Here is a 24,944-nt window from a genome sequence, read left to right as displayed (position 1 = left end):
TGATTTGAAAAGCTTGAATTTTTTGAATATTTGATTTTTTTGCACTACCCTAGAGCTGGAGCCTGTAGGTCCAGATGGGTATTAAAATAACTTAAAACAAATTAATCAATAATTATAATTAGATACCTACTAAATTAATTTATATTAATTTCAATAAATGACTATATTTTAGGGTCTAAAAAATTAATTTTTGAATTATCTACTTAACGAAATATTATTTTATGTTTTTTTTAAATTGTTGTTTCAATATGCAATAAATTTAAAATTTTATCAACAAATACAAAAAAATGTGTAATTAGCATCGAACTATTATCACTTGTAAAAATTACAAAAATCCGAAAAATATGTGAAAAAGAAAAATTACAGCATTACATAAAAATCGATGCTCTATTGGTCATATAGATTTTAACTGAATATATAACATAATTTTTTTAATTTTAATAAAATGAAAATATAGGGCTATAAAAATGTTAAATAATTTTTTTTATACTAATATGTATAGTACAATCATAAAAATAAATATGTACGTAATAAGCTGGGTGGTTATTTAAGTATGATTGCTATGTTTAATTTATGCATATATTCAATTCTGATTTTTTTTTAATTTTGAAATATAGTTAAAGACGATATTTATTATTTTTGAATACTCGGGTTTATTTATTTATTACAACATTTAAGGAGTTTCCAACCACTTTGATTTTTCAAATGAGAACCTACATAATATTATAATGCAAATTGTGATTCATATGAATTTTCTGAAACTTGACGCGTATAATTGTAATTGAAATTTGAACGAAATTCTGAGTTAAAATAAAATTGTATTCTAAATTGTATTAACATTCAATTAAATACTTTAGAAATATATATTAGCTTGGTAATTATAATCAAGTGAGCAATATAAAATATTTGGTGATAATTATTTTAATACCTACTCAAGTTTACTCAGAGAATTTTTTTGATATTACAAAATGCTTAAGTATTGATAGTTTTGCACTCTGCAATTTTCAAAACAAAATAGTAAATAATATCCTTAGTATTTAAAGTAGAATAACTCAGAAATGTTTCATTCAAATGTCGAGGACAATACCTCAAATATTTCAAAAAATCATGCGAATCACAGATTGAATTAAGAAATGCGAAGGTTTTCATTTTAAAAACCAAAATTAGTATCGCCACAGAATATTCTTTTAATGTTGTGAAAAATCTAATCATTCGAAAATATCGTCTTTAAATCCATATAAAAATCAGAATTTAAATATAATATAATATGCATAATTCAACAAGTAGACTGCCTTGTGTTTCAGTATTGGTGATACACATCAAATGTTCAATTATTGCCCTCAATATTTAACTCAAAGTGCCCGGTGCCAATATAATTTGGTACACAAAAATACGCTCAAGGGAAATAAGTATCCTGTTAAGTAGAATCAACTAAATTTTGTAATTTTATTTTTTAAACTGATAGAGGTAATATTCTACAGGCTGCATCGAACTTCGTTTTTCAATATTTTAATCATAAACTTTACAATATGTTTTCAAAAATAATACAATTTTAAGCGTTTTTTTTTACAAATTATATTGAACCATTAAAAAAAAAAATCAAAAAAAAATCGGAGTTTGATGTGGGCTGATGAAAGTCTTCTTTATTCAGATAAAAAAAATAGCTATCAAAATCTGACAATTCTACAATAAGGCCTGGGAATATTATTACCGTGAAGTCATTTTTTTCGGTATAATACACCCTATCGACCTCCCCTAAATAAGTATCGGGTAGTAGATTAGTAAATTGTAAAATTTTATAGAATTTCGGAAATTTTGAAAAACTGGCACCGGTCTCGAGTAAAATAATATAATACTATGATACTAAAAAATGTTCGAGAATCGAGATTTTTTATTTTTGTACTGTATCAAAGTCTCGATTTAGTGATACAAATGTAACATATTATAATATTATCGAGCTTGTAAATTTTCTTTAACTTTTCGGTTATAATGACTATCTATTATCATAACCAATTTTTATTGGCCATCCCTCGAATATCATTATAAACGGTTTCTAAAGTAATTAAATTTATAACTCACTAGCTGCAGTATAACCCGGCGTTATTTTCTGGGGATAATTGAAACCGAGACGTGCAATTCGCCCGCGGCGGATCGTAATAAATAACTTTTTTTTCGCGAGAACTCAATTTCAAGCAGAAATAATATCTGCAAGCCTAAACAAAATTTGATGTTTTTATGTGAGCAGACGTTTCGTCAGTATTAAATGATTTAAAAATACACACATTAAAGAATCCAATTAGATATAAATTATTATTGCAATTTTGATATTAATTACTATAACCTATATAATATTAATATAGACATTATGAACACATCATCTATCTGGAAAAGCGATTTATGTTTTTTGATTATATTAATAATAATTATTAATTATTATAAATTAGCATTTAATGAGAAATTGTATGCTGCATTCATCCAGTTATAAATTAATCCTGGTATTACAATACAGAGATTAAACCATATACCTATTTGTATATATAAATTGAATAAAATATGCTGCACTTCTATATATCTACTCCCAGACAATATTTTTTCAATGTCGATTTAATTAATTCGATGAAGGAAAATGATAATTTTTTCATAGAAGAAAATTAATTTATAAGACTTTTTCCCAATAAAGAGCAATGTCGAGTCACAACTACATGATATAAAGAATACAATAATATAAAAATATTTTTAAACATTTAAAAGGATACTATCAAAGTGTTTTAAATTATCACTATTTTTTCGATAGTTACAGTTTCGATTCATTTGAATTGTTTTCAGTTGTTTTTTGTCGTAATCGATTGAGTATTTTTTTTAGTTACTTAATTTCAGTTTCTAATAGGAAGGGCAATATTTTTGACCAACCCATATAACTGAACCATAAAAACAAATCGCTTCGCTCACAAGCTAATTTCCAATTTATTACACTTTTATCTCCATACAATTTTCAATCTTACATAACATATATCAGGCTAAAATAGGCTCATTTCATAGCGAATAAGACGATGCTAATTAATTATAGTACCTACTTCAGTGAAGTAATTCTATTTTTTTATGGAGTAGTTGAACAAAATTAATTACAATAGGAAACACTACTGCTGAAACGTAATAGTAAAAACTAAAAATATTAAACCCCTACCTATGGGTAATTTCTGTTTTAGAGGTTTTTTTTCAAAAGCATAGATAAGTTTAAAAGTACCAAATCATTTTTTTTTTTTAATTCTATAGTATCACACTATGAGCGTGTATATAGGTATTTGAAAATTTGAACTAAAAAAATAAGAATATTAATTATTAACCTGAAATTAATTTTCTAGTGTAATACACAATATTATATTTTACATTTTTATATTTCCTCAACATTTTAAAAATTATAGTTATGTTATTTCACTAACAACTGGTCCAACAATATTAAACTTCTTTTATAATCAGACAAGGGAAAATATCCACCTTGCACCCCTCTTAAACTGACGTCACTGATTTATTTTTAGTATACTTATCTCAAGTATCAACCATGCATATTACCTTTAAATATGTTAGTCAATTTTATGTTTTTATAAAAAACCTTTAAAGGCATATTAATAACAAAATATAACTTAGGTAGGTACCTAATTTAACTATCTTAACATACAGAAAATTATACTCAATCATATTAATAATAACTATTTTATTATCAGTAACCAATGGTGACCATGCAAATAAATAAAAAATATTCCATGTGCATTGTGCATCAGCCAAAATTAAATTGAGGCGCATTGAATACAAGGGATACAAGTGACATTATTGGAATTTCGTAATTATCTCAATCAAAATTAAACGAAGTGCACTAGTATGTATTTCTTTCCTATTCTAATCTAGAATGAATTTGCTACTAGATCGCAGTACATAACAAATAATTCACTAATACCTCTTACAACCAAATTAAACGGACGATTTGTAGTTTAGCACTATGGCACTCAAAGGGTTAACTAAGATTGAACATGTTACTTATACCTTGTCTTCTAGGCTCCCCAATTTATGTGGGTGTCAATCTATGGAAACATAAAGGGATGAAAAAGGGGTCTGTTGATATAACTTTTGATAACCGTTCAGTCATTATTTCTGATTCTATAGAGGACAAAGAAACAGACAAACATTAATTTTTATAGACCAAGTAATCCATTTAAACGTAAGACAATCATTATTTCAAAAAGTATTACCATTTTTGAAAAGATGGCAAAAATATGGAATTTATATGAATAATAAACAATTTAAGAGTTTCTAATTAATTTATTCCATACAAATATTGACATTTTAAAAAATTGTAAAAAAAAACTACATTAGGTACTTAAATAAACGTTTTTAATTAAATTTACAAATTGGGTATTCTCAGTATTAAAAAAATTAAAATAAAACATTTTAATATTTTGTACTATATTTGTAGCGCAAGCGTCAATTATAATGAATAAATTATGTATATAAAAAAAAATGTTTCAAAGTTATTCCATTTGTTAGACCATTTTGTTACACATCGTAATATTGTATAATATATCAGTATATCTGATTTGGTTCCGAAATGTCAGAATAGGGTTGCTAAGGGTGTTACGAATAGATTCGAATTATTTTTAAAAAGTTTTCAAATTTCCTTTCCAATTTATACAGACATTTAGGTCGATCTACACTTGATGGAGGTATATAATTAAAAATTGTGTTTTTAGTTGAGAAATAGGTTACCCATAATATGCATAGGTTATGATTTTAATAATAACAGGGGTATGAAACTCCGTGAATTGGCCGAATCGGGCTATTGTGGCCTTGAACACGGTCTCCAGGGGGGCGTGGCATACTTGAACTAGGGAATGGTTAGGTTAGGTAGAATATTATTAGTTGAGTACGGAGTTGATAATCTGTCATAGAGTGTAAAATATATGTGTCTTCACTTACCTCGTATAGCTGTGAAAAGTACTCGTTGATCCTTGTTGGAAAGGATACATCTCTGATTGGTGTGGATCGATGCACGTTACTATTATTTTACGACTTATATTACAATATATTATACCATTTATGAGTTCACGTTTTGCTTGTGCACTGTCGACTCTTTGTATTAGCGATATAATATAAAGACAGTAAAGATTGGATAGCATGTAAAGATTAGGAGTGCTTTGAATTATAATATTGATTAATATTTTTATATATTATGAGTTATTTGGAAATTGTAATTCCCTAATATATGTTTGTCTTTATAAATTTTATAATTATTCTTTTGCTGGTATCATAGATTTATGTATATTATATTTTATTATATATTTATTCGCTTGCTTCATGCAGTATTTGAAGTGGAGTTTATTATTTGTTTTTATTTGATGTTGGTGTAACACACATTTCAATTACTTATATATATCTGAGGTCTAGTCGCTTAAGAGGAAAGTACGTCGGCCCATCGCATAAGTATGTCTATAGTCCCTTGCTCGTGATCTAGACTGCAGATATATTTTGACAATCCAACGTCCAATGTTTTATTTAATGATATATATATTAATATATGCTGTTATCGTTATGTTTTGTTTCGCGGTATTTAATTATTTTTGATTATCGCTTTCTGTTATAATAACGTTTACAAGTTTCAATAGTTTTTTTTTCGTCAAATATAACGTTATAATCATAGCGTTATTAGGTATAACGTTTGCAAGCCCTGCGGGTAACGACTTGGTCGTTTTGCATTCTCATCCATGTCATCATATTTGGAATTTTGCGAGTATTAACATGAAAATTTATCATTTCAAAAGTAAATATTATATACTTCAGAAACCGCCATAGACGCATGAATACCTACTAGTGAATATTGAAATAACGGACGCCGACATATAATTATTATTGTTTTATGAAATACGCCAAACGCAGTTCGCTCGTTGATGGCAGGCAGTTAACAGTAATTATTCATAACAACGTGAAACGACCGATCAAATATTTCCATCGCGACATTTTCTAGCAACACAACGACAGGTAAAATAATATTATGGTATTGTAGACGTCGTGTCCGCGTGATTCACATTAGGAGAAACATTTGGTGTCTTGAATTTTAATTAAGGAAACCTTGTGTGTGTTTAACATAATAGATCGTTGTTGTATAATAATATAAAATATTATTTCGTTGCGTCGAACGTTATTTTCTGTATCAGAGCCGCATAACCATTTTTACACTGCGTTCAGACGGTAACGTCTTGTCCGCTGAAGTTTAATTTGTCGCCACTTCGTACGATACGTTTATTTGTTTTCTTCTTTTTTTTTTTTTATTGTGTTCGTCGTTTATCGCGCAGAAGGTAAGGTTTGACAATTGTTATTACTATTATTATTATTATTATTGATTATTAATTTAAGACGCTCGTGATTATAATATATTTTATCCGTAATTTTATCCGCGACTGTTTTGTACAAATATTTTCAAACACAATATAGTATATTTTAAGTCCTGTAATCTGTAGCTATGGTAAAACAAAAATTACACAACATTCACAACTAGTTTGAACTCTGTGTGTTTGTGAATTTAAATACTCATAATAAGGGACCGGATTTGAGTGCAATGTGTAATATTAATAGGGTGTGCACTAGGACTTCCAAGTCCAATATGAATTCCAAGTGCATAATATTCATTTCATGTAACAGCTGATATGTCTTCAAAAGTGAAACTTTTATTTTCAATTGTTCAATGATTTTTTTCGTTCTTAGAGCTTTGTTATAAAATTTTCATATAATTTTATGACGTTTTAGTGCATATTATATTAGGTAATACATTGTATGAGATTTTGTAAATTAGGAAATGTAAAATATTATATCAAGAAATATTGTTTTCATATAATATTTGAATAGTTTTTAAGTATTTTTCACCCGTACCAATAATTGTCAATTGCTCTATAAATAATATGAAAGCTATAACGTCTTTAGTACCCGTTTTTATCTATCTTCAGCGATAGGTACTGTTAATTTATTGTGCGTGCCTCAGTTTGGTATTTAGTTTTCGTATTATTATTAGTTTAGTTGAAATAAAGTGTAATTAATACCAAAAATTAAAACTTTGATTTCCTATCGTTTGGGTATAGTTTTATGCCTATAAAAAAAAAATGTTGTCATTTTTTAAGTTAATATAATATTATTGCGTCGAGAAGGAGTTTTTAGGGCATTTTTTTATTACTCCTTAAAGCATTTTTTACAGTTTTTAGGGCATTTAAATCAGGGCTCTATTGATGAATAATATACATTGCTTAATAATAAGTTCAGACTTACAGACTTAACATATGGATTTTTAGATAACTTATACGACTAACGAAACCGTAGGTATATATAATTGTAGAACAACTTTTTAAAGTTGAATATGCAGATTATATATTTGTTAAAAGTGTAAAGGTGGATAGATTAATGAAGATAATTAACTTGAGTCAAGTTGTGAACACGACTAGCCTAACTGTTCTTATGTTAATTAGAAAATTAACTAATGAGATAAGTTAAAAGTTAAATAAAAATTTACTTTTTAACTGTGACACTGTGTAGTTAGTCAAATAATTTAAATTAACGCCTTTGGATAAATGTTGCTAATATATTATAATGATTCGTATCGTAGTTACAAATAATTGTATATATGTGTTGTAAGCCAACTCGTACAGGTGATGTACAGTGGAATAAAGGATGAACTCAGGTGAAATAAAGTGTAGTCTTATTTGAATAAAATTGTAGTCGTTATATTTTTAGTATTCAGATAAAACACTTTAAAATTGGTATGATTATGACCATAGAATAGTCCGCACAAAATAATTCTAAGTGTTCAGAAAAATATTCGATTCACTAGTATATTTTTCTAAGTTCAAACTAATTCTGTTCGAAATATTCTAAGGCCAAATTATTAGTTTTATTAACCTGACTGTCATGAAGGTATTCGTTCCATAACTCATGTAAAAAACGTCTGAATACAGGCCGTTTTGGGGTTCACTATATATAGTACTGACCCACAACTCTCCCCAAACCTATTGATAAGAGTATATGGCTCCCACGGATGCAGTCTCCGTCCATTATCTTCTCGGAAATGCTAATGGCCCACGCTCATCCCGTGCAACAGCATATTCGTTTATCTACAGTATGTTAAAGTTTAATAAACACCAATATATAAATATAATATTCGATTATGTATATATAAAATCACTAGTTTCAGTGGCGTAGCGAGGTATTTTGTATGGGGGTGGGTGGGTAAGTGTCTCACAAAAAAATAAAAATACAATACGTCTTTTATTTACACTTTTTGTTTTTTTATTAATCTTGATAAAATTCTAAGGTCAACACAGTCAATGGGGGGGGGGGGCTAAAGCCCCCTTAGCCTCCCCCTTGCTACGCCACTGAACAGTTTAAAATATAATTTCTCAGTAAAAATGTGTGTAGTTATAATATATTACACGTTGTTTTAAAAACATGATAGTTTTGTTATACGCATATTTTAAATGCGTTATTATATTATTAAGACTATATTATACATTACACCGCTTTCTCATAGAAATGCATCTTTCTAATTATTAATTTTTCGTAAATCTGTTTATTTACTACCCACCTATCTTGGAGGTACTTTCCGTGGTCGATACTTTCATATAACCTGTTTATTTGATATTTGATATTATATGTATATTTTATTGTTTAATGTGTTCCGATAATCACAAGTCGTCCTACGCCCCCTAGATAATTACTATTTATTCGAGTGATTTATACTATTATTATTACTTTTAATAGCTACATCGCTGTACAGCATATTATGTAAAAATGTACCGAATATTATTCACTTGATAAATATTAAGTTTATCACAGTGTACTGCCAATATTATTGTTTGCGTTTCAACGCGTTTTTTTATTATATAGGTACATTGAACATTGGCTTTTATTATGATACATAAACTACCTATATCAAACAATAATTTTGTTGCTATCTGTATTCGTTAATTTTATTATAATAATAATTTTCAATTCATTATTGCCACCTATTCGATCTACAAATTACTATAAATAAGAATTTTATAGCAACGATTAACAATCTATTAGAATATTTTACAATAGGAATGTGATTAGGAAATTCTTTAAATATTATTTACGAATATTATAATTATAATATCCCCTTAATATTGAGAAGTCAGTTATACTTTGTACCTACGTCATATTTTACACGATTAAACTGTAATACACGTCTTGTTATAATGATTATTTAAATTTTTCAGAACATAATGAGTATACAAGACTTCTTCAGAGGGCGTAATGTCCTGGTAACCGGTGCCACCGGATTTATGGGCAAAGTTTTAATCGAAAAACTAGTTCGGTCCTGTCCAGATATCGGCAAAATATGTCTTTTGGTGAGACATAAAAAAGGAAAAGACACGGCTTCTAGAATCAAAGAAATTTTGGAAGCTAAAGTATGTTTTAGTTTTCATAATATTAAAATGTATATTTATATGATTATTATGTGTTTATAATTAATGCTGTGTATAATATTATTACATTGTATACGAGTATTGAAATTTACTATACAGTCAAAAAATAAAAACTATTACTAGCCTCATGATACCTACTTACTCAAAAGGTCAGTGCATTTTTTAAACTCGTAAACTAGGTGACACACAATATTCTTAAAAGAATAATTTTTATATGAATGGATATTATATCTTCCTTGAAATTAACTCTTATTTTAAATTAATTATAACTCAATTTTATTAACTTTTACCGTTTACTTATACTTTCTAGTATTAAAATGTATTTTTAATAATTATGAGGGGGTGAGCATGAAATAAATCCATCATACTATATTTAATATTCATTTTTTAAATTAATGGTTGAGCAGTAATAACTTTTGGTAGAAAAATAATAAAAAAAAATTTATTTTGAGAGTAATTTTTTTGTTGCAGGAGTTGCAATTTGTTTTAAGTAATATTAATTTTATCGTAATAATAATAAAATATTTTAGGCATACTATTTGTAAAAAAAAGTTTTAATTTAATACGACTGTTTTTATTCAAAAGATGTATAAATAATTCTGTAACAGTATTGTGAGTATTAAAATACGAAAATAGTAATTTATATATACTATATGGTTTAATGCGAAAAATGTCCAAGGAATAGTTGCATTATACTTTATTAATTATTGTTATATTATTTTATTTAATAAGCAACATACAAAACATTATGTTAATAAACGATACGCCACAATCGTTATTTTTATTTTTATTATTGAAAAAAATAGTAGGTGTGCATTGATGCTATAGGTATGTAAATGCATTTTGGTTTTTAAACCAATAAATGCAATCTTATACACGTCTTGACTCTTGTAGGGCAACCGGTCACGATGACGTGCACCTAAATAAAATAGAGTAGAACGATATTATTATATTATTTCAATGTCGCAATGATGATGATTATATTATATTACCTACCTACCTACATGTAACTTATAGTGATCCGATTGTCTAAATTATTTTTACATTGTTCCCAGTTATTCGACACTATCAAAGAACAAAAGCCCGGTCTCATGGAGGAAAAACTGTTTCCTGTGTTGGGCGACATGACCGAACTGCGACTTGGGTTGTCGGACGAGGAGTACGGTTTTTTGGTGGAAAACGTTTCGGTCATATTCCACGTCGCTGCCAGTGTCCGTTTCGATGAGCCGATAAGGGACGCGACGATCATGAACGTGAGAGGAACACGCGAAGTTGTGCAATTGGCCAAGCAAATGAAACATTTAAAAGTAAGTCTGTTGCAACGTATTTACCTGCCTAGAGATATATTAATTTGTAATCATCACGATACTTTTTTCGAAATGTGTTTTAAAAAAAAATTTTTGAGTAGGTACACTAAAAAACAAGTTTTTAAACAAAAAATAGTTTGTGTAAAAATTCTCCTTTTTACAGCGACGCATTTGAAAGTAGGTACCTACCTGAAATGTTTAATTTTGCCCTCTCATCAAACACAAACTATATCCAATTTTTTTTTCATAAGCCACCTTAAAAGTTGAAAATCAAAACATTATATTGACTTACGCGTCAACAGCGTTTATTCCAATAGGCCGGTGACCCGTTAACGCGTCAAAAATGTGTACGTTTATATACGCTATAATTAAATCGGATTTTTTTTAATAAACTCTGAAACTTAGATAGGCCATTGATAATGAATTCTAAATTTAATGGTATGGGTGGTTTTAGTTTTAGTTTTTTCCGTTGTTTCTGAAATCACGGGTGGCGTTGAACGTGCTAGTCATTGTTGTCAATGACTCGAAAGGATAGACAATTACGGATATTTCTTAGTTTTATCAACATTTCCTTATTATATTCGGTAATATTATAAAGCAGTAATTAAACAAATATAAACACCTTTATCGGTGATCGGTCTGATTGTGGAACATAGTATGGTCAACCCGATTTTATTTTATCGTTATTCGCTTTTGTTGCTTATAACTTATAATAAAATTGTAAATAATTGACAAATGTAATATTATTGTACCATCATTATGGACTAATCTACTGTTTGCTTGAAATGGTAAATAGCGGAGTGTGGGAAATTGTGTTTAATAATCTCTGTTTTAAAATAGATTTAAATGAAATGCGCTTAAAATTTGACAATAACCTAATGTTATTATTACCTAATTGAAAATAAACGTAATGCCAATAACTTTTTTTCCATAATGTTAAATATTGTGAACGAATCACAGAAATGAAACAATTCAAAATCACGCTATCCAAGGTTGGAAAAAAAGCTTACGAAAAATTATAGGAATATTCGTAAGTGCGATATTTTTGCTATCAGTGGTAAAGATAGTCTTATTAAAACCATTTAACCAAGGTAACAGAGGGTGAGCGTTATTACTTATTAGTTTATTACATATAAAACGAAGAGGATTGTTTGATATCATTAAGTCTACGCACACAGAAATCGGTCATTAGAGGCCGAGACTTGAGATGTCTGAACTTAAATTAAAATACTCGAGTGTGACAAAAGAAATAATAATGGTTTCAAAAACAAAAATAAGATTTATCCTAAATAAAAAAAATTATATTATGTTTATGTATTGTATTTGATTTTTAATTTTATCATCAATGCCTTTTTTTTATTAGGAATTGTCATTAAGTACTGATTATTGACGTTAATTCCCCACTAAATCTGTATTGACTAGTCATTGTCAACATTGACTAAATGTCATCTTTTCCGGTCACATATACATAAACAAAAAAAACACACATTATCGTAAAATCAATACATTCATCGCTCCGCTCAAAATATAAAACAATCCGGTTATAAGATAAAATTTTTCAATTATAATTTCATTTTCGCATATAGATATTAATTTTTTCTGATTTCTGAATTAAAAAATAATATATTGATAACAATATATAACAATCATTGCAAGACATGGATTTAATTGTTTTTTGATTTTCAATCAGATTTAAAAAATATATTTTCGATTCTTATTTTGATACCTACGCAGAATAACCACCCATTAAATATTGTTGAATTTTAAATTTAAATTAAATTAATTTGTTAACAGTTTAAATTGATTTATTTATAACAATTACAATACAATTATTATTTCGATATAAGTTATAAATATTTATTTTATTTTTTCGATTTTAATATGCATTTTGAGTAAATACCTCTAAAATAAAAATTAGGTATATTCATTAGGAGATTTTTATCAATATTAAAAATCAATTTTAAACCCCTTATAGAACACATGTATTATAGTTTAGTCATTCAATAAATAGGTAACTTCTACCTACCTATTAATTACCATTCGAGTGAAAATAGGATACACTCACCTATAACTCTTTCTGTAAAATATATAGGTACCTTATCAATTATTACTTTTCAACAAAGAATAGGCATATGTCATGTGGTATATACAAATAAAACCTTACAATAAATAGCATACATAAGAGTAGAAAGAGGGGTGGGCTATAAGGGCTTATATGGCCCCCTCAGAATTTTGTTTAGCCCCTCGCGTAAATTTTTTTTTAGATACAATTTTATAATATTTGTTGAGTAGGTACCTGAAACATTGTATAGCCCCTTTCCTCCCCATATTAATTCATCACGATACGTCTGTGAACACATAATTGTATATAGTGATCAACTTTCCTAGGTACACTGGATATTGTGGCGTAATTACAAAACGGGAGGGAAGTTTGTTTGTGGTACCTCCTCCGAGTTTTTTTTGGCACACCACATTTATGTACCTACCTAAGTCCTACTTATTGAACACTTCTAGGTACTTACCTATTTATCAGACTAATACAAAAACCCTGAAACCCCTATGAAAGCTGTACCTGCATAGCAACTATGATAATATTATTTCGTAATAAACACTAGGTATTATACTCAATATTATTGTATTGTGGACTGTGGTCTAAAATAAACCACTGAGCGGTCGATTATTAATTAATTGCGGAGCGACGATGCACATCAGCGACATCGAATCGTGGTAAAAAATAAGTCCGGTATAATATATTATATAATATTATGTAATATATTACATAACAATATTTTAAACAATTGATTTTTAAAAAAAAATGCAATCATTTTAATTTCCAAATATACATGTTATATAAGAATTGAATTAATTATTTATACAAAAAAAATATAAATAATAATATTTTATAAGTTATAATACGTATTATATGATATTATAGAATAATTTCTATCGAAGTCTAAGCTTTAGATCTAAAGTGTAATATTCCGATATTGGTACCTACCTACCAGACTATTTGTTGATTTTTTTTGACAAATCATTTAATTAAAAAGTATACGTATTAATATTTAATAGGTACTAATTGGAACATAATTTCAACATCACATCGTATTTTTTATAAGTATTTTTATAAGTACTTAATTATATATGTACTGGAATTTTATACCATGGTCTTTTTATATTTAGGACGTTTTTGCCGTTGACTTTTTACGCTTTGAAATTTTTTATCTCAGACTATTTAGTAGTCTACCAGCGAAGTCGTATGATGTGTAACTACATGCGTTACCATGGCGCCCGTAAGTTCGAAACCATATACATTTCAACCCTGCGGCATTGTGTACTTTATCCTACACAATCTTGTACAACCATCAAAAACCCTCAAAATTCAATTTCATCTTACCCGTAAGATGAAATTGAATTTTGAGGGTTTTTGAGGGTTGTAAAAAGTTGTATAAAATAAAATATACAAAATACTTCGGGGTTGAAATTTGTTAAAAGTAATCGGGTGCTTAAGTAACGTTACCGCAGCTGCACCCATAAGATGAAATTTAATGTTGAGGGCTGTGCAAAATTTTAAACTATAAATTAGATTATAATACTGCAGATTTAAAATATAATATGATTTCAAAAGTATGGGTGCCAGGATATCGCACCTTACACAACTATATCAATTGTATGTCAATATTTGAATACAATAAATTTATTTGTGTTCGTGTCCGCATACATATATTTTACATGTACATTTACATAATGGTTGCATTGAGAGAGATGCTTATGATACATACAAACATATTATTGGGGGCTAATAAGTAAAATGTACAGGCAATTCATCTCCACTCCCTCCTCCACAAACATGATTAAATTAAGCTCTAGTTGGATGGTGTCTGAAGAACATGGAATCATAAATAAATCAACTTAACTATACAACAAGTACGTGACGAAGAAACTACCGAACCGATCTAAAGAATATATTTTTCTCAAAAGTAACTTTCTTCAGATTATAAAATTATAAAAATGGTCTGGTTGACTTTATAGATTCAGTGACTTGTATTTTATACCTTCAAAAAAAAGTTAGCTCACGGCCATCGATGTCGTCATGATGATTTTTTTCTTACAAATTGGCAATTTTGAATTTTACAAAAAAAGTTTATATCAGATTAATTTTTTTATTTTCAGTATTAAAAAATGAAAATAAAAAATGTTATACACTGTACTATACGTGTAATGAAAGCGTCTGTAAATTATTTATAAATAAAAATTGTAATACACTGATTAGAATAAAAGTTATTTCATTTGTCAGGTATATCACCCTGGTTACACCCTGTATATTGGCTATATAGTCAATCATATACAAACAAATATGGTATACAGCAACGATTCGCCATTTTATCGATACTAATTAGGTATAGAGATAATAATAATTAAAAAATCTATCAAATTTTAAACAAACAATATAATTTACTACCGGAAAAGTTGTGTTAAAATAATGTTCTGTTTTCATGCAAGGAATGTGAAAAGGGGTTGCAATGGGGGCAAAGTTCATGCCAGTTCGCGATCTCTTTAAAATTCGTGCACTACCAAAAAATATTGGTCTTGTTGCGTCGTTGGTCTGTTACAATAAAAACATTTTTTACAGGTATTGCTGCACGTGTCGACTGCATATTGTAATTGTATCAGAGAAAATGTCGAAGAAAAAGTCTACGAATCACCAATCGGTTGGCGAGAAGCAATCTCGATCGCGGAAAATTTAGATCCGACATTGAGCAGTATTTTAACAAAAAAGTAAGAGCCGATGTGCAATTTAAAATATTATACCTTATACCGTTAATACTAGTTACTTAGCTCTGTATACTTTTCTAAAAAAATACGTTAGTATAGAATCCCCTCAAAAGCACAATTGAAGTTTAGGTACTTAATATTTATTATATAAATAATAAAATCAATTTGTCAAAAGCTCATTAATATTTTAATTTTAAGTTCCTACATAATGTCATTAACTACAAAAAGTAAAAATCCACTAGGCTACTACAGTGCTACACTGCTACATACTGCCTACTGGGTATTGAGATGTTATTTTAAACAAAATTTCAACTAGTAACTAGGTACCTATAAATCTTAAAAATTATTTGAAAATCTTATACTAACTATAGTTCTGTAATGAAATGTAATGAATTCTCAAAATCTTACAAAGACGAAAGTTTATTCGTGTCTTCGTGCTATTCTTATAAAGAATAAATCTCACTTTAAATTTAGAAATTAATTTCGCATATTTAGAAATTTACATTGAAAAAATCGATTTTTAAATGGTTTAATAAATTTAAATATATTTTCAAAATTACTATTGGAGTAAGACTTAAGTCAATACGTTGCAACGCGTATATATGTCTATTTTTCCCAAAAATAAACGGAAGTGTGGAAACCCTTTCGTAAATCTTTATAAATCATATTAATACACCTATATTAAAATGTCGCAAAGTAAAATAAATAATAAATATTGAAAACCACATGCGTGCGTAAGTATCACTTATTAGAAACAATTGTTTCTTTTTAAATCCACTTGATTAATCCACTTGAAATTGAAAAATGAATCTCGATGTTTTAGAAATATTTCTTTTTGTTTTGAATATCGATTTTATACAACCTATACATAATAAAAAAGTATAATAAGCATAATGAATATTTTTTTAAATAATATTAATGTAGAAGCTTGAGTAACTTGAAAGAAGAACCAACTAGTGAAGGCATTTCGGGGAAATTTTAAATGGAAAAAAAATACAGTTTTAAAATTTCATAATAAATTCAAATACGTTTTCAAAATATTACTATCGGAGTAAGACTCAAGTCAGTGGGTACGTTGGAACGAGTATAGGTGTTTTTTGCTTAAAAATGTATTGTGAAATCCCCTTCTCAATACATTGTATTAATATAATAATAAAATGGCACAAAGTAATAATACATATTAAAAACCACAAGCGTAGGTACCTATACAACCGAGTAAACCACGAGACAACAAAAGATATTATATAACTGCACATTTACAATGTTCACGCAAGTATACAATATTGCAGTAGGTACTATATAAACATCTAAAAGTGTTTTGAATTTACGCAAACCTTTCTGCAGAACCAAACTAATGGTAAAAAAAAATTTTAAAAAAGTACTTAAAAATACACAATCATAATAATTTCCCTCTCAATTTGCAGATTGGATTGATAACAATATTATTGTTATGACGAGTCTCGTAATATAAAAATTTCTAGATTACAAATATTAAAACGAAGTAAATACAGTACCTATATACCTAAATAATATAATATATGGATAGTTATAATCTAATATTAATATTTTTATTTTTAAAAATGTATAATTCTATTAACCGTGTAGCTGGATGTATACCTATAGCTACAAAAAATACATTGTGCGTTTTAAAATTATATTAATATCGTAATAACATAAAAAGTAAAAACAAAATATTATAAACTACGCGTTGTTCGTTAAAAAAGTTACGCAACTAACTTCATTAAAACAACTCATATTTAAACCAAACAACGTTAATAAATTAGTATAGGTAGTGAGTATTCTATATTTCTGAGAAACGCAGTAACAACGTACCGTTTCATAAGCATTTTAATGCCAATAGTTTAATCGATGCACCACGTAAGTCCTCTAGTGGCACGGCGTCAGTTTTTAAAAATGTTCGCAATTTAATAAAATTTGGAAACTATAATTCACGGGTTGGCAATGCGCAAATTCAAGAATATCAAAATATTGTTCAGGAGAGAAATAATTTTTAACTTTGATAGGAAATAATTTTAGGTTATCTTATGAATATAACTAACATATTGCTGCATAAATAAATAAAATAACTAAATCTACTTTATGATACAGTATCCACAAATTTAATAAAAAAAATAAAATTTTAAAAAAATTTATAAGAAGAAAAAAATTATTTTTAGAACTTTTTTATTCTTTCAACTTACTGATCTTATAAACCTATTTTTTATCAAAACAAAATATAAATTGGTGTCAGTTAAAATCGATAACATTGTTTTTACATTCAGACTGTAAATACTATTACTTACTATTACTATTTGGCTTCAGACCAATAAAAAAAAAATAATGTGCGCAATCGTATTGTACTTTATATTTTTTAAGTTAAAACTTCATAGGCGGCAGCACACCGTTTTTTAAAATTTCAAACTTAAATATTTAATCAACTAATTACAATTATAAAAATGAGTCTCAATCAAGCCTTTGTATATGTTATAAAAAATGTTGTTATATTATTTTGTCAGAATGCAAATCGAGGAAATCGTTGCAACAGATTGTTTTGATTAGAGTTTAATGTCTATTTAAGTGACAAATAAACATATACTTAGATTTCATTATAATGTTTCTTAGTTACCTAGGTATTGTTTTTCTAAATTATTATCGCTCTACTACTGAATGTTGGCATTATTTGACAATTGACAACCATCTGGTAAAGTTCGATTTTATTATTTAATTCCAATCAGAGTTAAATATTAATTTAAGTACTTATTCACTTCTGTCGTGTGTGGGTACTACTGATACATCATGTATTATTTTTACTTAACGTATTATCCACAGATTGTATTATCGACTTGTATTATTATGAACACAACTGGTGAAATTAAATCACAAAAAAATGAAATTATCAGGTTGAGTGCTATAAGAACCAGTATTGGATATCAACTAGATTTCGATAACTGCCAACAATGATTTTGATTTCTATTGCCATGGTATTTAAAATTGAAATATATTTTTGATATTTTGTGGTTATATTTAAATGTCTCAGAAATAATAATAAAATTATGTTTTTTCTATTCATATCAAAATTTAGTGCAGAACCTAGAAATAATAAATTTAATGATAAGAAACCGATAAATGAGAACCAATATTGGGTAGTGAGACCCAAATGTGATTCTCATGGCAATGTAAAAAATCCACCCAGAACTATATTTGGGTCTCAATAAAGCAACATTAGAAAAAATTATAAAACCCACATACCTGTTTTAATTATTTATGAATAGGTATTATTTAAATTACAAAAATAAAATCAATTAATAAATTAATTTTTGAAGTTTGCGATATTTGATATCTCTATTTTCTGCCAATAACTTTGGTATTAAGGATGAAATTGTCCAATTGTATTGGACGAAGCTACTTTTAAGAATTATACACTAACATATTTGTGAAACAAAATGAGAATTGTATAGTTATTTTTTATATTTTTTTTATAAACTTAATTTTACAATTAATTTTTCTATTAATTATATTGGTACCGCGGGCTAAATTGTGCAGCGAGCCGTGTTGGTATACCTACCTAATGTATAGTGTATTTTTGTGGACAAAATGATATTGGCACCGTAAGTCGTCAACGTAATTTGATAAGAATTTGGAAGGTAGCTATATTATAATTATTATTATTACCTACTATCGATTATTAAAACAATTAAACTAAATAAAATGGCAGTGACAAATGAATAGGGCTATAAGCCGACAGTTTTCCAAAACCAGTCTATCACGCTTTTGACTTACACAATGGCGCCAAAATGTAAGCAGGCCAATTTATTTCTTAGATATACATGTATTTTATGTATACATGCATGTATGCGGCCAAAGGGTCATAATATAATATTATATTATTTAATATTCTAAAGAACTAAAAACTAAAAAGTTGGAAGTTTATAAAATAGCTTTTATCCTGTCGACCGATAATATTCATCATCTATATCAGGCATGTCAAACGAATGGTATAGTCTGGTTCTATATAATATAAATCAGAAATTCTGAAACTTCTTTTTTCACACACCACTCATATTATGGATCGGTCATCTATTGTGTCATTAATATGACTGAATATAGAACTATATTCAAAATTTCAATATACATAATATTTAAAAATATTGATGTAGGTACCTACAATAATAATAATTTAGGTACATACATTTACAGTACCTATACAATTACTGTTGTACCTGACAATTAAAAATGAAAGTGGATACTTAAGTTAAACGTATGACAACAATTATGAAAATTATAATATAGCTAATAAATAATTTAAGAAATATACTTATGTCAGGAAATTCCCAAAAAGAATATTTTGAAAAAAGTTATTACTTATTACGTTTCAAATTAATTTAATTTGAAAAATATTGATATTTTAAAAAATGATAAAAATAATCTACTTGGCTTATATAAACGTTTTTACAATCAACCTTTGTCCAACAATTATATTTAAAGATTGTTGTTTTCAGTAAAAAAAAAAGCAAGCGTCCATAAATTATAATATAAAAAAAAAAATGTCTAAATATCGATTAGAACAAAATATTATAAAGTTATTTCATTTATCAGATCCTTCTATTACGCTTTGTAATTAGGTAGTATCTATTTACACAAAACATAAAATATATTTATAATAATAATATTATAATATTAATAATATGTATAAAAATATTAATTTATTAATACCGTGCGTACTATCACCTCATGTCCTTACACGTATCACCATGTAGACTACTGCGTAACGACTCATTATTTTTACCACAGTTTGAGACCCTCTGATATAAATAATAAATATATACAACACTTCCATACATTATACGCATTATGGTTTTCATAATATATTTAAAGTTTTATGCATCAGTTTCGAAATTGTGTAACAGGTCAACAAGACGCAAAAAATAAATAGGGGTGCCAAAGTACACCCTGCTGTTCCCCAAATTGCACCACTCCTGTGACTTAATTAGACCGTCAATATATATACATATGGATGACACATACAAATCACCTCCTCGTAATTTCCTATGGGTAATGCTAAATAGTTCTTAAAAATATTATAAGGTAATATTAATTAATAATTAAATATCATAATATGATCGGTGAATTTTTTTTCTCAAGCCGAGTTTAAAATCCCCCAATCGTTTCTTCTCTGTTAATATATCAATTAGGGTAAGATTAAATTAAACTTTTTTTAAACATTTCTAAAAAATAAACTGAATTTAAATAATGATACATTTTATATTTATCAATAAAAAAAATATACCTAAATAATAATATAATATTTTAAATGCAGTTCGACCGTTACCTTTTTTTAACCCTAGTGAAATTCGACCCGTATACTTTAATTTAGGTAAAGAGTGCAATTCGATCATCCCTATAAATTCAAATATCACGTAGAGTCGTACAACATCTCGAGCAGCATACGGGAAAACGGCTGTGAATTACTGACTGAAGTAATCGATAGACATATTACGTATTATTATTAGGTATATTATCATATTATACCAGACGAGAACTCCCTATATATTGTACATTAGTGTAACTACGTTAATTTAAATTAACAACGACATTATATTACGTTGCGTATATATTGTGTTGCCTATACATAACATGCATTATATAGCACCGAAATGTCAATAATTTGTTATCACATTAATCACGTTTGTGTTGTTTCGATGAAGGTTTTTAGGATCGTTTCCAAATACATACACGCTGACGAAATTACTCGCCGAACAAATAATAAACGAAGAACGGAATAACATACCGGTGGTGATATTCAGACCATCGATCGGTGAGTTTTCTTAAAATTAATTTTATTATAATATTGTATTCGATTTGTTTGAGACTGGGATTCGTGAGTGAACAATATATATTTTGTAAAACTGAAAAAAAAATAATATTAAAAACGATAAAGACATGAATTAGCTGTTATCTAGAGAGTGTTTCAAAAGTCTTCATCACATTTCATCCGAATACATATATATTTTTTAATAAAAGATAAGGAGGTGGGTTCTTTGTCCTTCTAAATGTATTTTTAGGCTATCTGTTACAATTTGGAACAATAAGCTTATTTTATGATAGTATATAAAACAATGAAATGGAAAACCGTGTGAAGAAGCCTCCCAGTGGAGGTAGGTACTTCAAACAGGGGTGGTTTGAAATAAAATATAAGTATTCTTAAAACAATAAATGTTTTATTGGTTTGCTTACAAATGCTCTAAACGATCCCCCGGGAGTAAAGGTCATTTACCCGCGATTAACAATATAAGCTGAGCTATATAAATTGTCCATCAGATGACGAAATATTTTGTAAGCGAGCTAATCAAAAATTGGTTATTTTAAGAATATATTAGTTTACTCCCCTGTATCTTCATTTTTTAAATAAATACGAATTTTTGAAATCGGATGAAAACTTTTGAAACGCCCTGTATAAGCTTTATCGATCAAACCCCGAAACATTTATCGATCTCTTTGTATATTATATAATATAATATAAATATAGGTATAATATGTAAGTAGGTACCTACAAAAATAATTTAAAACCACAATAGCTTATTATTCTCTATATTATATTATTATTTACATGGAATACCTACCAATTTTCCGATATTTTCCGATTTTCATTTATAAGTTCTGTAGGTAGTTCTGGGTATACAATATCTTTATATTTTATTTATACTCTATAATCGGTTTTGTATCATTCGAAAATAAGTTAATACAAATATTCCAGTCACGTATATAATATAGATACGGATAAAACTCAAATATTTGTAAAATTTTATTTGAAAGGAATTATCATTTTAAAAGCATTTTGGATCCCTAAATAATTTGACATTTTCTCAGAAAATATATTATACTCTGTATTCAATTTTCATAAAATTAATATAAAGTATAATTATAAAGTTATGTATAGATACTAAGATACGTGAGCACGAGAAAATAACAAGTTAAAGCTGAGTAGGTATTTTATTTGTCGAAATGTTATATAATGTATTTGATGAAAGTTTTATATATTTGAATAAGTAATTGTGACAAGGCTTAGCAAGTTACCTAATTTTTTTAATCCGTGAATTTAATATAATTATATTAAAAAATAAGAACAGTTTAAAGTTTTAAGTTAATTTTCTTTTTTTTACTCGTTAAAGCTAAAACTTAAATCGTTTTTAATCAGATACGATTCATATATTATACAAAAACAAAAATGTATAGCCAAAATGATAAATTCTCTCGATGGTAAACTCTCTCAAATCTGTAGTGACTTCTTTGGACAACTATAATTGTATCATTTATATATGAACTAATTCATAAAAAGTCAAGTATCTATATAAATTAAAGTAAATAATAATATACATCAATTACTTTGTGATCTATAATATAGTCGAGACTCGAGATATTAATGAAATATAAAATCATTAGTTATATTGAACACACGTTTAAATTACATCTTTGTAATAAAATGAACATACAAGTTTTAAAAAAAGTCGAGTTAATAAATAATTGTTAATACTAATATTATATATTTCCTTCAGGTAAACAAAATGTTCACCCGAGGGATAGTTTACCCTCTGGATTCTGGGGAGTTTATCGTAGTCTTAAAAATCAAGAGAGTTCACAACCGTCTTTTGTATTTTACACATTTTGGGACGCGTTTCGGATATACAAAAAAAAACCCGGAACGCAATAAGTACTACATTTTTTTTATACCTACCTATTTCTTTTCGGAACGCGACAACTTGTGTTAATTTCCGGTTGCAATCCCCTCAGGCTACGAAACACCAACGGGCTAATGTGAAACATTTTTGTGTTTGTAACATAGGTAGGTAGGGGTACTACAGGTACATATACACCACTGACTGTTACAATAATAATGAAAACAGAAAGAAATCACGTCGTACGAGATACGAATTTGAATAATATCCTAACCAAACATAGACAGCGTACACGACAAACAAATTATGTAAATTTACAAAAGCCGACCAGAACTGAATTTTAGAAAATATTTTTCAATCTTCCTGTAAAGTGAATTTTGTTTCACATAAGTCAACCAAGTTAAAACCGTATAAAATATAACCTCTGACTGATTGTCTATAGGTTCCCGAAGGGGTCGAATTCATAATAATTTGCATTTGCATTGTCATGTAATTTGACACGTATGTTATGTTTAAAATAGATAAGTATCTATTTAATAGCGTATCGGTTTAATTTTAAAACCAGTGACTTGGTACATATTTTGTAACTGTATCCGGCAAAAAAATAATCAAATCAAACATAATAGTAAATTAATAATGTGTATGTGCCTATAGTTGTAATAATATGCATAATACAACTCTAAGTTCAACTATATGTCTTGTATTAAGGACTAATTTTTTTCTAAACATTTTTCTTAACACAAGTTTCTTAACTACCTACTTGAATTTCTCCATATAAACTCGTACTGTACTAGTACAGCAAACATGTGTCAAACTCGAAATATTAACTTGGCCGAATATATTAAATATTTTTACGGGCTGCACATAAAAAATATGTATCTATAAAACACTTTATACACATTTTAAATTGTATTCATTTCTTACAATACTATACAATACTTATTCAATTAGGTACAGTCCATCAGAAGATAACACTTACAATTAGCATAGTGTATTTTTTTTTATGGATATATCTTTTAGTACTAAACTATGACAAACATATTATACTGTATGTCTGTATACCTCTCACTAACATAGGTATCTAGTATTTGTGGTACAAATTTAAAAGTGAATATTTTTATTTTTATTTTTACAAATTATTAATTGTCCATTAATATTGGTAGCCGTGGGCCATAAAAAATTAGCCGATGGCAGAGTGTTTGACATTCATGCTCTACAAGTATAGGTTTAATATATGATACTGAGATAAATTGTATAAATAATTTCTATTACCTATGAAACATGAAATATTTTTACAAGTAATTCAAAATAAATACAACATTCTTACTGAATTTATGAATGTAAATTAAAATGTGGCAATTAAGTACATTATGTAATGGTTATGTGTTAAATTTGATTCCAATAATAAAATATCAAAAATATCATTGCATACGAATAACGATTCTGACCGAAGACGGTCTATCAGCCTATGTTACTAAATATATATTTTTATTGTATATTTATAAAATTGATATTAACATTGTAATTTATTTTACTATTAGGTAAGTTAAAGCATTTATTAAATTAATTATTTATGATTACAACTATATAGAGATGTGAGTTTGTATTATACAGTGGTATAATACTGTATTATACGAGGTATTATACACATGGTATAAAATAATTTTATACAGACAGTAAAAAAAAAAAAAAAATAATGTGTTATTTTTAGT

At 27.4% G+C, this 24,944-nt stretch overlaps 1 protein-coding gene across 1 annotated transcript in view; it reads left to right on the top strand.

Annotated features, from left to right (window-relative positions):
• The first annotated feature begins 6,092 nt into the window (after positions 1-6,092).
• Positions 6,093-24,944, top strand: part of LOC100168092 (fatty acyl-CoA reductase 1) — a 28,577-nt gene continuing 9,725 nt past the window's right edge. The window contains exons 1-5 of the mRNA XM_029487646.1: positions 6,093-6,344; positions 9,270-9,461; positions 10,535-10,786; positions 15,417-15,562; positions 21,265-21,374. Of these exons, the coding sequence (XP_029343506.1) occupies positions 9,276-9,461; positions 10,535-10,786; positions 15,417-15,562; positions 21,265-21,374 (694 nt within the window). The 5' untranslated portion in view covers positions 6,093-6,344; positions 9,270-9,275. The remainder of the gene's footprint in view (positions 6,345-9,269; positions 9,462-10,534; positions 10,787-15,416; positions 15,563-21,264; positions 21,375-24,944) is intronic.

The sequence above is a fragment of the Acyrthosiphon pisum genome, chromosome X (assembly GCF_005508785.2).
Source record: "Acyrthosiphon pisum isolate AL4f chromosome X, pea_aphid_22Mar2018_4r6ur, whole genome shotgun sequence".
In the NCBI taxonomy this organism is placed as follows: Eukaryota; Metazoa; Arthropoda; class Insecta; order Hemiptera; family Aphididae; genus Acyrthosiphon; species Acyrthosiphon pisum.
The sequence above is the reverse complement of the archived record's forward strand: the minus strand, read 5'-3'. Positions and strand labels throughout refer to the sequence as shown.